This window comes from Taudactylus pleione, unplaced genomic scaffold (assembly GCF_031769625.1).
Source record: "Taudactylus pleione unplaced genomic scaffold, aTauple2 ptg001910c, whole genome shotgun sequence".
Taxonomy (NCBI): Eukaryota; Metazoa; Chordata; class Amphibia; order Anura; family Myobatrachidae; genus Taudactylus; species Taudactylus pleione.
Genome location: NW_028286307.1, coordinates 500,684 through 515,719, shown reverse-complemented (window position 1 = coordinate 515,719; position 15,036 = coordinate 500,684). Strand labels below are relative to the sequence as shown.

At 42.3% G+C, this 15,036-nt stretch overlaps 1 protein-coding gene across 1 annotated transcript in view; it reads right to left on the bottom strand.

Annotated features, from left to right (window-relative positions):
• Nucleotides 1-345: 345 nt before the first annotated feature.
• Nucleotides 346-15,036, bottom strand: part of LOC148436205 (uncharacterized) — a gene marked incomplete at its 5' end in the record, with an annotated part of 417,606 nt that continues 402,915 nt past the window's right edge. The window contains 5 exons of the mRNA XM_088465211.1: nucleotides 346-435; nucleotides 2,792-2,854; nucleotides 3,566-3,588; nucleotides 9,739-9,785; nucleotides 11,320-11,450. Coding sequence (XP_088321337.1) covers nucleotides 346-435; nucleotides 2,792-2,854; nucleotides 3,566-3,588; nucleotides 9,739-9,785; nucleotides 11,320-11,450 — 354 coding nt within the window. The remainder of the gene's footprint in view (nucleotides 436-2,791; nucleotides 2,855-3,565; nucleotides 3,589-9,738; nucleotides 9,786-11,319; nucleotides 11,451-15,036) is intronic.

Below are 15,036 nucleotides of genomic sequence, written 5' to 3'. Positions count from 1 at the left end.
ACACAATATAGTCAGCAACATAAACTGACACAGACGTTCTCCAGCAAGTCCATAATCGGCGTTTATTTTGAGACATGAATTATATAGTATGTTATCAGTCTTTCCAACATCACAGCGATCTCTTCAACGTGAGAACAATATATTGTGACACTGACCAGCCATAGACAGCTCATGTTCCGCTATCACAGACTTAGCTACTTCCTGACATTGCCAGACCAACATCTTATCCTTCAGACAGCGTCACAAGAAGATGATCACTCCTAAAATCCTGATGCAGAGCTGACGTGTGATAAAATGAATGAATTGTAGAAATAATGGAATACTGTTTCCCGTTCGGGGAAGAGGTCACTGTAATCTTATTTCGGAGTATACAATGTTCTCAGCTGGAGGCTGCCCCTGTGAACTCCCATTTTCATACAATGCTCCTGATGGAGGCTAAAAGAAAAAAATACATGGACAGGTTATTAAATGAGTAAATTGTTTTTAAAATATTATTCACTGTATATAATGTACAGGCAGGATGTACTGACCGCCAATGTACATACATAGAGATAGCAGCAACTGCATTCACCACATAGGCAAATTAGGCAGTTGCCTAAAGGTAGCACTGTTCTGTGTAGTTACATTATATGCTTATATGATATTGTATATTTTTTATTCGGTTACAAGTTTAATTAATCTAATGAGCATCATATAAATATTTTTTGTTAATTACATTTAATTATTTTTTTCTAATTTTCCCTTTTGCTACTTGATTGCAATCACGTTAAATAATGGAAGAGCTCAGGTAGATATTGGACATAGGGGTACAAAGACATAGCACGCACACTTACTAGTTGTGAACGTCACAAATACTTGTGATGTAAAGATTGAAACTGAAATGCTTTTACTTATTATCCAGTGAATGTTTTAATATGAAAAATTTAGGAAGATAGGTTCACTTGCAATGCAATCTGGGAAAACTTACTGATTCCCTAGTACTCTTAAAACAGGTAACTATGAGCAACCAACACCCAAATTTATCAACGAGTAAAATTTTTGTTATCATTTGATTCTAATCTTAAATAGTGCTCCAACCAATCAGCTCCTAACTGTCATTTTTTAAATACATGACAGTTAGGATTAGTAACGATATCATTATCGTTCAATAACATTCCGTGTGTAAGCATGACATCGCTAACTATGAGTTCTCCCACGGATTGTTAACGATGTCTGCTGTCGCCCGAAAATGCAGGCCAACCTGATGATATCGTCAGGCCCTGCATGTTCGGGGACTGTGGCCGGTGACGTCACTGACTGATATTGTTAACGATATCATTCAGCGTGTATGCTCAATGTTGGGAACGACATTGAGCCCGGTAGATGAGGGGACAACACTGAATGATATCGCTCATAGAGCATATCGTTCCTTGTGTACCTGACTTAACTGTCATGTTACAGACTGTGTTTGAAAAATGACAGGTAGGAGCTGGTTGGTTGGTACTTTATCTCCGTCCACTTTATCTCCATCCAAAGCTTAGTAAATAGACCGTCTCCTCTCTCCAAGGCTTGATACATCTCCCACTATAGTCTTAATACAATCTACTGGGCTCTAAGTACTGTAACTAATGTACTTGAAGCCTCAGTTCTCTGCTGCCATATGTAATAAATAAGCTGTTATGTATATATTGAAACGTTGCTCAAAGAGCAGAGGGACCGGAGGATGTAGGCACAGGGAGGGTAAATGGGGGCATCACAACAGGCTGTCCCATGACCACATTACCATATGGTGTCACATATATAATCCCTATCCGATCCTCTCTAGTAGAGTATATATAGAGCTTGATTCAGATGTGGACGCAATACTGATATTTAATGCAGATTGAGCGATTGCACATAGGCATGTCGGGACCATTTAAACAGTGTTTTCTGGGCATGCATAAATTAGGCTCTGCGTCCTTGCTGGCAGCAGGAGAGCCCTCTGTGTGTCTGGAGACCCACTGTGTCTGCAACAGCTTAGACCTACTCAGAAGGCTGATGGCCGCCAGATCTGTATCCCATGTATCTGGTTTTGTGCATGAGAGGTGGATGTGAGATGCTGTCAGTGGGCGTCAAGCGCTGGGCGGTTAGAGGCTCATTAGTATAATTTTGCAATTGTGATCCGTGAGAGATTCCAGCTGCAATGGCATTTGTGTCTATCTCTGGATCAAGCCCATAGCTCTTGCCTATCCTGCATCTCCTGCCATGGGCTGTAGTAAAGCTGTACTGAGGGCCTGATTCAGAGTTGGGAATAGAGAGAGATATAGCACTTAACTGTGAACCTGGACAAACCATATTGCAATGCAAGGGGTGTAAATACATACATTTTTAACATGTGGGATAAATACTGGCTGATTTTGCATGTAGCCCACAAATACTGCACAGCTTTATTACTCTACAGTTTAGAAATCAGTTTGGACACCTCCCTCCCAGATCTAAATCTCTCTGCACATTTTAAATCTGCCCCACCTGCAGTGCAGCATGGTTTCACCAAGATGATCAGTTGAGCGATATCTCTCTCTATTCCCAACTCTGAATCAGGCCCTGAGCCCTCTGCCTACAGCCGCCCCTCTCACAATGTAAAAAGAACATATATACTGTATTCATGCAGTTAAACCTGAACAGTGAAAATTACTATTTGTGCTACTCTGTTAAAAGCTGACTATGATGATAATAATAATAATATAACGATAGCTACCGTAACATTACATAATATAACATTACCATTATATACTATTACAATGGCAAGTAAGTGTTAGGGAGGGGGCTTCACCTGTTGTTTTCCTGGATCTTTGTTCTTGAATGCAATATCGGCATATTGTAGCTCTGGCTGTTCCTGTAATAAAATATTAATACGGGTTAGAAAAAGTCTGATTTTTCCAGGTTGTCATTTGCTAACATATAATGGTGGCAGTCTGCCCTTCTATACGTCTAGCTGTGCTTCTCCTTTTGTATAGCAGTAGCACTAATACATGCTCCTACCCTGCCAATATGGTGCTGGTTACTCTACATGTCCTCTAAGCTGATCAACTGCTCTGATGTAGGCACGGTCATCCCAAAGCGATGATTCAAACTATTTGAGTTAAAGCTGCTCTACTTAGCAATGCTTAAAATCATTTGCTCAATTTCTAGGTATCTTTAGATGATAATGGCCTTACTATGTGGAGTTTGTATATTCTCCCTATGATGGCGTGGGTTTCTTCTGGGTGCTCTGGTTTCCTTCCACAATCCAAATATATACTGATAGGTTCACTGGCTCTTGACAAAAAAAATAACCCTAGTGTGTAAGTGTGATAGGGAATATAATATGTGATAATATGTGATAGGGGATATAATATGTGATAGGGAATATAATATGTGATAATATGTGATAGGGGATATAATATGTGATAAGGACTGATGTGAATGGCCAAAAATTGTCTGTAAAGCACTGCGGAATATGTGTGCGCAATATAAATAACTGGTAATAATAATAATCTACACCACTGATATAATAATAATAATAATAATAATAATAATAGTAAATTACAGTAATGTGATTACTAACCATAGATCGAGAGCCACTATGACCTAAATGGACCTCTCTTCACATAAATGAGACCATAAACAACAGTAATGGAGTTTGTGAGTCTGCATTTGTTCTCAGCAATAAACCCTCAAATTAGAACTGTTCCACCTAAATTGGGTAGTTGGGAGGTATGAAACCCATAGAATCAAAACAGGCAGTGAAAGCAGGGCCGCAACTAGGGGGGGGGCTGGAGGTGCACGTGCACTGGGTGCGCCGCTGTACCCGGTGCCAGTGACCTCCAGCCCGGCTCTGCAGAGAGGCTCCAAGCCCGGCGCCCACTGGTAATATTTATTACCAGTGGGCGCCCGGCTCCTCTGCAGCGGCGCGGTGTAGCCGGAGCCGGAGGCTGGAGTTCTCACCCGAACTCCAGCTTCCGGCTCTCCCCATGGGCACTATGGGGGAGACGTCATGATGTTTCCCCCATAGTTCCGAGGAGCAGCCGGCGGACCGGACGCGATGCTGGATGCAGGAGCAGGGTTCAAGGTAAGTATTTTTTTTTTTTAATAAGCTGCACTACAAGGGCATTATTATGGGGGCAGGGGCATTACTATGGGGGCATGGGCAATAATGGGCATTACTAATGGGGCATGAGCACTACAGGGGCTTTACTATTGGGGCATGGGCACTACAGAGGCATTACCACAGGGGCATTGCTGTGGGGGCATGAGCACTACAGGGCATTACTGTAAAGGCACTACAGGGATATTACTATGGGGGCATGGGCACTACAGGGGCATTACTATGATAGCATGGACACTACAGGGGCATTACAACAAGGGCATTAATATGGGAGCATGGGCACTACAGGGGCATTACTATGGGGGTATTAACATATGGGCATTACAATATGGGCACTACTACAGGGGCATTGCTATGGGGGCATTACTATGGGGGCATTATCATATGGGCACTACTACAGGGGCATTACTATATGGGCACTACTACAGGGGCATTACCTCAGGGGGCATTACTATAGGGGCACTACTGCAGAGGGAATTACCAGGGGGGGCGCCAAATTACTGTCTTGCCCCTGGTGACAAAAATCCTAGTTTCGGCCCTGGTGAAAATTGCATCAGGTCAGCAGCATAAGGGGAAATGAAATGTACACTCACTCAGTTATGGAAAAATTCCAGGCACAAATATTGAAAAGCTGGGACGTCCCTTGGAAAATAGGCGCTACCAAGTTATTAAAACACACTGGATCTAATGCTGTAGTCCAATTAACCTTCTGTGAGGGTTAAAAAGATAATATAGCCAATATGATACAAAGAACTGCGCAATGGAAACAGTTACTAAATTGTCACAGTATAAACCATGTTTATTTTACTTATAAAAAATGTTTCATCCAGACAATACAATACAATGTATCAATATGTAGCAAACATCACATTAGGCTTAAAAAGAGGAGAAAGATAATAATAATTAAAAAGTAAAGATAAAAAAAAATAAAAAAATCTCACAAGATTTCAATATATATGTCCCTTAATGGATACCTGTCGAAATAAAAAAAATTGGCACACCTCACAGTCTGATTCAGCTGTGCCAGTGTCCCAAAAAACAGATGATCAATAAACGAGGCCTCCATTATATACGGGTTTGCGTGCTTGGGGATCTAAGGAAAATGAGGAGTCACAAATTGATTTAGCCAGGGTGTTGTGTACTACCTTGCGCAAGGAGTTAGTTTATGGGGGGTTAGGGTTGGGCACTAAGGAGAGGTTAGAGTTAAATTATGAGGGGTAAAGGTTAGACTCTAGGGGAAGGTTAGCGTTAGATTATGGGGGGTTAGGGTTATGCACTAGGAGGAGAGTTAGGATTAGGCTACAGATGCAGGGAGGTTAGGGTTAGGTACTAGGGAGAGGTTACAGTTAGATTATAGGGTGTTAGGGTTAGGCACTATGGAGAGGTTAGAGTTAAATTATTGGGGTTTAGGGTTAGGCTCTAGGGTAAGGTTAGAGTTAGATTAGGGGGCTAGGGTTAGATACAAGGAGGAGAGTTAGGGTTAGGCTACAGATGTAGGGAGGTTAGGGTTTGGCTCTAGGGGAAGGTTATAGTTAGATTATGGGAGGATTAGGGTTAGGCACTAGGAGGAGTGTAAGGGTTAAATTATGGGGGGTTAGAGTTAGGCACTAGGGAGAGGTTGGAATTAGATTATCGGAGTAAGGGTTAAACACTAGGGAAACCGTACAAATGTGTGATCTGTAGATTGAGACTGCTCCTAATCACTAATAATATGTATGAAGCAATACAGCAGGGAGTGAGAAAGCTCACACCATTTGCATTAAACGCTATGAGCGTTGCTTCACTCTTTTGTATACCTGTAACTTCCCTGTTCTGAGTTTGCGTAAGAACTTGTAGAGTACAGTACGTAAAAACCTAAATCATTATTTGCCAGCCTAGCCACACAAAGGCACTCAGCCGGTTTATTTTTATTTTGGCTTTGTAAGCCTAATGCAAATATTAAGAGCTGAGCGTGTAATAATGATGTCGTGTTTGCAGAATGGGAAGTTGCAGAATGGGAACAGGCTTATAGGCAGGAGTACAGAGATGAGGGGCAGGGCACTATGTAAGCTACACAGGTTGGGCATGAGATGGCAGAGGTACAGGGCTGGCATTCTACTTTGCATAGCATTATTGGAACCTTAATTTGTATAGCTTAAGTTATACAGACTCCATTACAGCTGATCTATTTTAATTGATTGTATACAGATGCAGTGGGAGCTAGCACCACGGAAATCTACAGTAAGTTAAATGGCATAGGTGGTGGTGTAGGTGGTGGTGTAGGTGATGGTGTAGGTGGTGGTGTAGGTGGTGGTGTAGGTGATGGTGTAGGTTAGGGGTGGGCAATAAGCGGTCCTCCAGGTGTTGTAGAATCAAATCCCAGCATGCCCTGCCACATTTTTGCTATTTAGCCATGCTAAAACTTGCAAGGCATGCTGGGATTTGCCACTTATTGTCCACCCCTGGTATAGGTGGTGGTAGGGGATGGGTAGGGGATAGATCAGTGAGATGGAACACATTTGATGAATGGGGTAAGAGCTGGGTAAGTAGGGTAGGTAAGGACACAGAGCAGGGATTGTGAATAAGGATTAGGGAAGGAGGAGCTGGGAGTGGGGCTTGGGAACAACAATAGCTTATCTGTCTTGCAGATCAGGAAGGTCTGAGCTGGACTGGTGAGTCTATTAATATAGGGGTATATCTGGGAGGGTGCATTGTGATTGGTGGCTGGATTTGGGGGACGTCTGTTTGCCCAAGAAAAGCTATGTGCTGTACTGTACATGATTAGGGCATTCACTTTTGGGCTTTGCTTTTAGCATTTTGCTTACCTAAAGAAAACACTTTTCTAGAAAGCGGATGACAGAAACTAGATGTAAATCAGGAAGGAATCACCTCAAACTAATTTCTATTGAACTTTCATCATTTACATCTACATTCCACTTCCTCATCTCATGGTCTGCACTTCCAAAATAACATTATCATAACACACTGAGTGAACATGAATCCTCTTCCCCTATAGGTTAGACACACAAACCTGTCTTCTCCACAGGACGGCACTGTGATCACAGACAAGGTTCCTATTTTTGAGAAGCAGAACTCAGAGGCAGCTTTCTTATTCTTACTGTTTGTTAATGATATGCAGTAGTTTTGTCTTCCCATGAAATACAGGATAATTACATATATTTGGAATATAATAATATAGATGCATGTAAATGGTGTTTGCATAATATGTTCTGCAGACGCTTATTAAAACACACAATTGTGAAGTCAGGCATACAGTATGTGGCTGGCTGTGGGGGTGGGGTGGGGGGTTTGAGGCATTACCAGAAGTCTTTAGGTAACTGCTTAAGTTGTGGGAAGGAGATAGAAGCATTTCACTTTTTGCTACAGTATGTCGCAGCACAATGTAACAATGTATTTAATCATAAATACATGTATGCAACAATCTTTAATAAGTATATAATCACACAGCATGAAGTAATAAAATGTCTATAAGCTAGAACATCCTTGAATCTTTGGAAACTTCTTTATATTTATTAAAAGGTTCTAACGTCCAGACTGAATCAATCCTAGTATAGTTATAATATTAAAAGCCCTTATTCTATATTCACAGCAGAGCGTACTTGGAATAGATTACCAAAGGTGAAGATAACTTGACTCTCACTTGCGGGACGTTGGGACTCAAGAAGAGTTTCCTGGTGTGGTAGCAGTCCCTCCATGTAAACTGGAATGGGTAATAGTGTGATGTAAATCACGTGACTCTTCCATGACCCCAAGTTAGCAGGTGCAGTTCTCAGAAATGTTTGAGCAATAAGATAGCTATGTGGGCTTGTAACAAAATGTCCAGTGGTTAGTAGGTCTAACGCATTTCACCACTATCAGCACCTTATCAAAAAGGTGGCCTCTGGTATTTGCTCCTGATGTTCATCTCTGGTGTTTAAATGCTGTTAAGTGCTCTAGAGTCTATACTGGGTTTGCAACTTATATTTGGACTGAGTCAAAGCAGTGCAATTGTATATAACATAGGTTGTGATTCAGCATCGGATGGCATTGCAAAGCTGCACGCAGGCAGGCTTTGCAATTCCGTTCTTGCTAATATGGAAATGAAGCAGGAGGTGTATGACACCCCCTGCGGCATTTGTGATCGCAGTCCTGCAACTGAGGTTGCAAGCTGGGATCACCATTGTGACCATCGGCACCATGCTGTTGGCTAGCTGAGTAAACCTCAGCTTCCTCAGGCTGGCAGGCTTGCGAGGCCAGGAAGCTGCATCCGTCAATGCAGTACCTGGCCTAGCCACTCCCGGAAAATGGGGTGGACACGACCCCTGTTTCCAGAAATGCCGGCCAACTTTGCCCCTGCACCACCCCTTAAATGCCATGCAGGGTCCGATTACGCAGGACCCATTCTGAAACAGCATACACTATTGTGCTTTCCTATATATATACATAGATATATATTTTTATTTTATTTTTTGTTTACATTCTCATGATAGAATATAGCAGAAGACAAGAACACTGTTGGAATAATACACACTATATTCTGGAGATATATATATATATATGTGGGGCAGCACAGATGGTGTAATGGTTAGCATTACTGCCTCACAGCACTGAGGTCGTGGGTTCAATTCCCACCATGGCCCTAACTGTGCGGAGCTTATATATTCTCCCTGTGCTTGCGTGGGTTTCCTCCGGGTACTCTGGTTTCCTCCCACACTCCAAAAATATACCGGTAGGTTAATTAGCTCAAAACAAAAATTAACCCTAGTATGTGTGTGTGCATGTGATAGGGAACATAGATTGTAAGCTCCACTGGGGCAGGGACTGATGTGAATGGCCAACTATTCTCTGTAAAGCGCTGCGGAATATGTGTGTGCCATATAAATAACTGGTAATAAATAAATAAATATATACATATATAAGAATATATAAGATAAAGAAGATTTTATATGAAGGTAAATCATCAGTGAATATACTGGCTTAATTCTAAGTCAGGTGTGCGTCTGTGCGTCTTTTGCCGATATTGCTTCTGTGACTTTATGCAAATACTGCTACAAGCCCTTCCCCAGTGTACAGTCAGGAGTCTGCATGTGTGAGGACAGATACGCCCACTTAGAGCTGCCACTTGGTGTGTCTGTAGATGTAACCGTCAGTCGCTCCATTGTTACTTGTACCAGCCCCATGCTACTATAGGAGCAGATTGTCTGTCAGAGTATTGTCTCCTGTGTGAAGGATTAAGCATCTGTGTACATAACAACTTCTGCAACATGCTCACGACACTTCCATAACACGCCCAGAAGACTGACAATCTCCATGCTTCTGCAGAGCCAGCTTCCTGTCACCTTCCAGTCACTGCCCAAGAATGCAAAATACATTTCATAGACATTTCTGAGGCTGTGCATCTTAATCACAGCTGCAAGCCTGTGTGCAAGTGCTCTGGAGGGATGCGCCCTGCCACTTACTGTAGACACATGTGCAGTATAAAAAAGAATGCTCAGCTGCGTCCATCATCGACATTGCCTCTGACCCAGAATCAGGCCTTTTATGTTCTAATTCATGATATTGGCAGAATTGCCTGATATCGGCTGAGCTATTGCTGCATTTGTGGGCGTCTTACACTTTATACACTAAAGACAGATATGGTTGATGCAACTTACCATTGCTAGTTGGCATTTCCATCACTGAATTCATGTTACTTGAAGGCCTGAAAAATAGCAGTGATTTCATCAAAGACTATAGATGCACTCCTCAGTGTGACAATACTAAAAAAGAGAGACTTGCCAGGTAGAATATCTAAATCCTGGGACTATCCTTGGTAGGGCTGGATTAAGGGGCCTAGAGGGGAGGGAGGGGGCAACATAGGGCGGTCGCCCTGGGTCTCCCACACACAGGGGGGCCACCGAGCATGGTTGGTCTGACCCTAAAATTGTCAAGAGCATGTGCCCAGCACCTGTTCCTGGCACGTGTGGTGAGGTCAATGGCTGGGGAGGCACACATGGAGATGGGTCTGGGTGCTGGGAGCCTGTCTCACCCCCTCCTCACTGTAACTCTCCTCTAACTACACTAAGTTTCAGTATCCATTGATTCTCCTACCTGCGTCACTGTGTCTTCTCTTGTTTCTGCTGACTGAGCTGAGTGAGCTCCATTCTCTAAACACTGCAGTGCACTTCCTGGTCACATGACACATATTCAGAGGCATGCCACTATTAGCTCTCTTTCTGTGCAGCTTACTGTCCATGGTTTGGCCCCGTCCCCAGCTCTTGAAGCAGTGTCTGACTATACAGAAGCGAGGCTGAGCTGTTGCTGCTTCATCTCTTGTCACCCTGCAGTACCAGGGTGCTTTACAGAGATGGTGAGTATTAACTAAAAAAATTATTACAGTAAACAAAGAATATGTTTATGTTATAAAGATCTTCTTTCTATTATTCTAATAATTTTTATACCAACTCTCTGCCTCCCCTGCCTACCCTCACTGAACGTCCCTGGTTCCTGGACAGGGGCAAATGTGTTCTGCATGCACAGTACATACAGAGGAGAGTGGCTCCTGAGTCTCCTCATCAGCCTCATGTGACACATCACATCTGTGAAACTGATGATGGGACTCGGGAGATGCTTTGAGCTGTATGCATTGTGCATGCAGAGCACAGAGCTGGAAATATTCAAGTGGAGCCTGGCCATGCCATGGGAAGTGAGTACTCAGGGGCACTGGGGAGGTGTGGGGTGGCACTGTGTAGCAAAAATGGGGCACTGTGGGGCAGGGTTAGGGGCATAGTAGCACTGGGGTGTAAATTTTATTGATGGGGCTCCTACAACTTAGTTGCCCCGTGGCACCACAAGCCTTAATCCAGCCCTGAACCTTGAAAAAAAAAGACCTATTTGGTAACTATGACAAAGGTGATAGACCAGAGGTTCCCAAATGCAGTGCTCAAGGCTCCCCAACAGTTCAGGTTTTAGAGATATCCATGGTTGAGCACAGGTGGTTAAATCAAATTGACTGAGGTACTAATAAAGTCACCTGTGCTCAGCCATGGATAGCTCTAAAAACCTGAACTGTTGAGAAGCCTTGAGGACCGCATTTGGGAACTTCTGTGATAGAGTGAACAATGAGATACAGTACAATGAAGAACAACATAGAGGAGGAACAAACAACAATAATTCTGCAAGAGCTACAAGGACCTAGGTTATCTACTCCAGCTGACTATTAGGAATTGAGATGTTGTTTTATGTTAGTTACTTACTTTTTGCGCCGTTTACGTACAATGAACAGATAATATAACGCAGCAACAAGAGCCACCACTAACAGAACTGCAACCAGAATTCCTATGATAAGTCCTACATTTGTGCCAGGTGGGAATTCTGTAAAGAAAATGTAGTACACTACAAATTAGATTTGTAGGAAAAGCTGAGAGCAAATAAAATTAACATCTTAGGCTATAAGGTGACAGCTCTGCAAGTAGAAACCTTTCATCTGTGTTACTGTATAAAACTTTGTATACTGAAGGTGAGTACAAGAAATAGGGTGCTAGTATAGTAAATATTAAAGGGGTTCTAGTGGCAAGTGCAACTACAATACAACATCTCATGCACAGATTTTGGGGGCAGGAAGGGGTGAGTGTCAGGGACAAAGAGGCCTGTCTAGTGAATGAGTCTGCCTTATATCCATTTCTAAAACCCACCATGCAACAAACCTCCTCCAACAATCATAGATTCCCTTACAATTGTCAATCACCCAGCCCCCAGTTAAAGACCTTCAAGGGGGTTGTAGTATCAAGCAGTGTGAAGAGTGGAGAAGTGGACCAGGGGAGTAGTTGCCCATAGCAACTACAGATGTATGCAGACCCCCTTATTTTGGTTCTAAATCATAGTCGTGTTTTGGTAAAACCAACCTCAAGTGTTATGGTTTTGGTTTTGCATTCCTTTAAAAAATTATAAAAACAGCTAATCTCTTGTAATTTGGACCTGCTTTTGTTCCTATAGTACTATTAACATCATTAACATTCTTTTCCATTCATGTTTTGACCACCACACAGCACCTGAAATCACGATTTATATGCAATCCAAAATACGCAAGATCCAGTTTTTTTAGATCCGAGTTTCAAACTTGCGAGAAGACCCGAGTCAGGACTCGGAACCCCCAAAGTGATCTAAGCTGGGACTCTGTTAGGCTCAGAACCCCAACTTCTGTATTTAACGGCCATCAGGCTTAAAAACAGCCTTTAGTTTCCTGGTTTGTATTGAGTCTCTGATGTACAGTGCCTAAACACTAATTACCTTCCACGGAAACATTTTTACATAATTTCATCAATAAACAAATGAATTGTGAAAGTAATTTAAGTGTTGATTGCCCATAGCAACCAATCAGATTCTACTTAACATTAATCTAACACCTTCTAGAAGATAATAGCTAAAATCTGATTGGCTGCTATGGGCAACATCTCCACTTCTAAAAACCCGTACTTTAGTAAATATACCCCCAGGTGTCTACAATTTCCTTCTAGGTTAAAATACGTGTTATGGAGCGTACACACGGTCAGATTTGTCAGATGAACGACTGAACGATTTGAACGATTTTACCAAAGTTTTGAACGATTTGAACGATTTGAATGATTGAACGATTTTTGACTGCATTAAAATGAATGGAATCGTCCAAGTCTGACTGCAAACACATCAGATGTCAGATATCGTTATCTGACAAACGGGAACGCGCATCGTTGATCGTACCATCGTTCAGGCATGTCAGATATGAACGATTTTCCTTCAGATATGAACGACTGAACGATTTTTAAATCGTTATCGTTCATATCTGAAGGAAAAATCTGATCGTGTGTATGCACCATTACTCTACAGGAGATTTCCAATTGCATGATATTAATCATTAAGGAGTCTATTTACTAATACGCTGCGTTAATGCCACTCCTGCTTCGCCTGCTACCGCTGTGAAGCAGGAGATGGCTAACGCAGCACTTACTAAAAATAGACCAGCCATGGAGAGTGAACGTTTAGTCACCCCCTCAGTGGTAACAGCTGACACTCCCTTCCCCTGACAGCCCTGTGTGTGACTCACCATCTCCAGGCTCCGGCCGCCAGCAGCAGCAACAGCAGTGACTTTTTTTTTTTTCAACACACTTTATTTAAAAATGGCCAACCTGACACAGCTGAAGTCCTGCTTCTCCAGTGAGGAGTAGCAGATATCAGCAGCTACAGGAGGCGATATCAGCGCTGGGGAAGTCAGATGACGGTAAATGACATCTCCTCTTAGTAATACCTGGGACATAGGTGTTTATGGCAGCGCTAAGTGCCCTAGGTCCAGTGTGATATTGTAGCCTGCACTTAGCGCTGGCAGGCTATAGGCAGAGAAAATCCCTTTAGTACATACTGAGAAGCGGTATGTACAGGGATTTTCTCTGCCTTTAGCATTTTTACCCCTTTTCTCCCTTTAGTACATAGACCCCTGAATCACATAACAGGAGAAAATAGAGAAACCATATATTAAATATTATATGCAGCTTCCAGTCAGCAGGAACTAATAGGATCAAAAGAATGGAAGAAAGATGATAATTTAAGAATACCTTTCAATACTAAGTATAGTAGCCAACATCAGGAACTAGAAAGAATAATAAAGAAACATTGGGGACTATTACTTAAGGATCCCATTATTGTTAAGTATCTTCAAGAGAAACCTAAATTTGTCTACCGTAAGGCGGACAATATATGAAAACACATAGGGGTAAATTTACTAAGATGGGAGTTCTATTAAGAAGTGATGTTGCCAATAGCAACCAATCAGATTCTAGGTATTATCTACTAGAAGGTGTTAGATAAATGAGAAGTAGAATCTGATTGGTTGCTATGGGCAACATCTCCACTTCTTAAATAGAACTCCCATCTTAGCAAATTTACCCCATAGTGAGGAGTTCTCTGGACACACAACCGATGATTAAGCCTATTAAGTCTAAGGGGTCAATTTACTAAGCAGTGTTAGGAGACAGAGTGAAAACTGAGAAGGTGCCAGCCAATCAGCTCCCAACTGTCATTTTTCAAACACAGCCTGTGAGATGGCAGTTAGGAGCTGATTGGCTGGCACCTTATCACTGATCACTCTGTCTCCTAACACTGCTTAGTAAATAGACCCCTAAAGGTTTTTATCGATGTGGCCAGTGCCCCATGTGCAAAAATTGTAAAAGCACGTATTCAGTTATTACAAAATACATTTCCAGTTATAATAAAAAAGAATTTGAAATTATAGCATTATAACTTGTCACAGCAAAAGTGTAGTTTATTTATTAAGGTGTGATTGTGACAAACAATATGTAGGGCGGACTACGCACAAACTAAAAGAGAGAATGGCTGAACTTCTCCGAAACATTAAAAAGGGCCTTATAACACATGGAGTTTCAGCACATTTTAAAGATCAACATGAATGCAATCCATCTAAGTTCATTTCTTTCTGTGGTATACAATTGGTGCCCAATTATTGGAGGAAAACAATATGGAAGAACGCTTAGCCAGGACAGAGATGAGTACTATCTTCAGTTTAGGCACTTTTACACCTAAAGGTTTAAACTTAGAGTTCAAAACAAAATGGTTTCTATAAGATATTTAAATCCCATACTGTCCGTTTGACATCTCCTGTATGAATTTTAGTGTACTAGTGAACATTCTCGTTTTATGTTGATGTAACATTTTTGTATCTGTTTTTATGGAACATGTAATTATTTATTATGTAATTTATCACATTGTTTAATCATTTTGGGCTTGATTCTGGCCCGCTCGCGAGCGCTGAGCACTCGCAAGCGGGTCGATGGTGCGCATGACGGAGGCGGCTCCGTCGTGCGCATGCGCAGACCCGAATAACGACGGCCAAGCCGTCGTTATGGGTCTCGCACCAAAGGGGGCGTGCTATCGATGGTGAGTGACAGCACGCCCCCTTTGGTGGGCGTGCCAGGGGGCCTAAA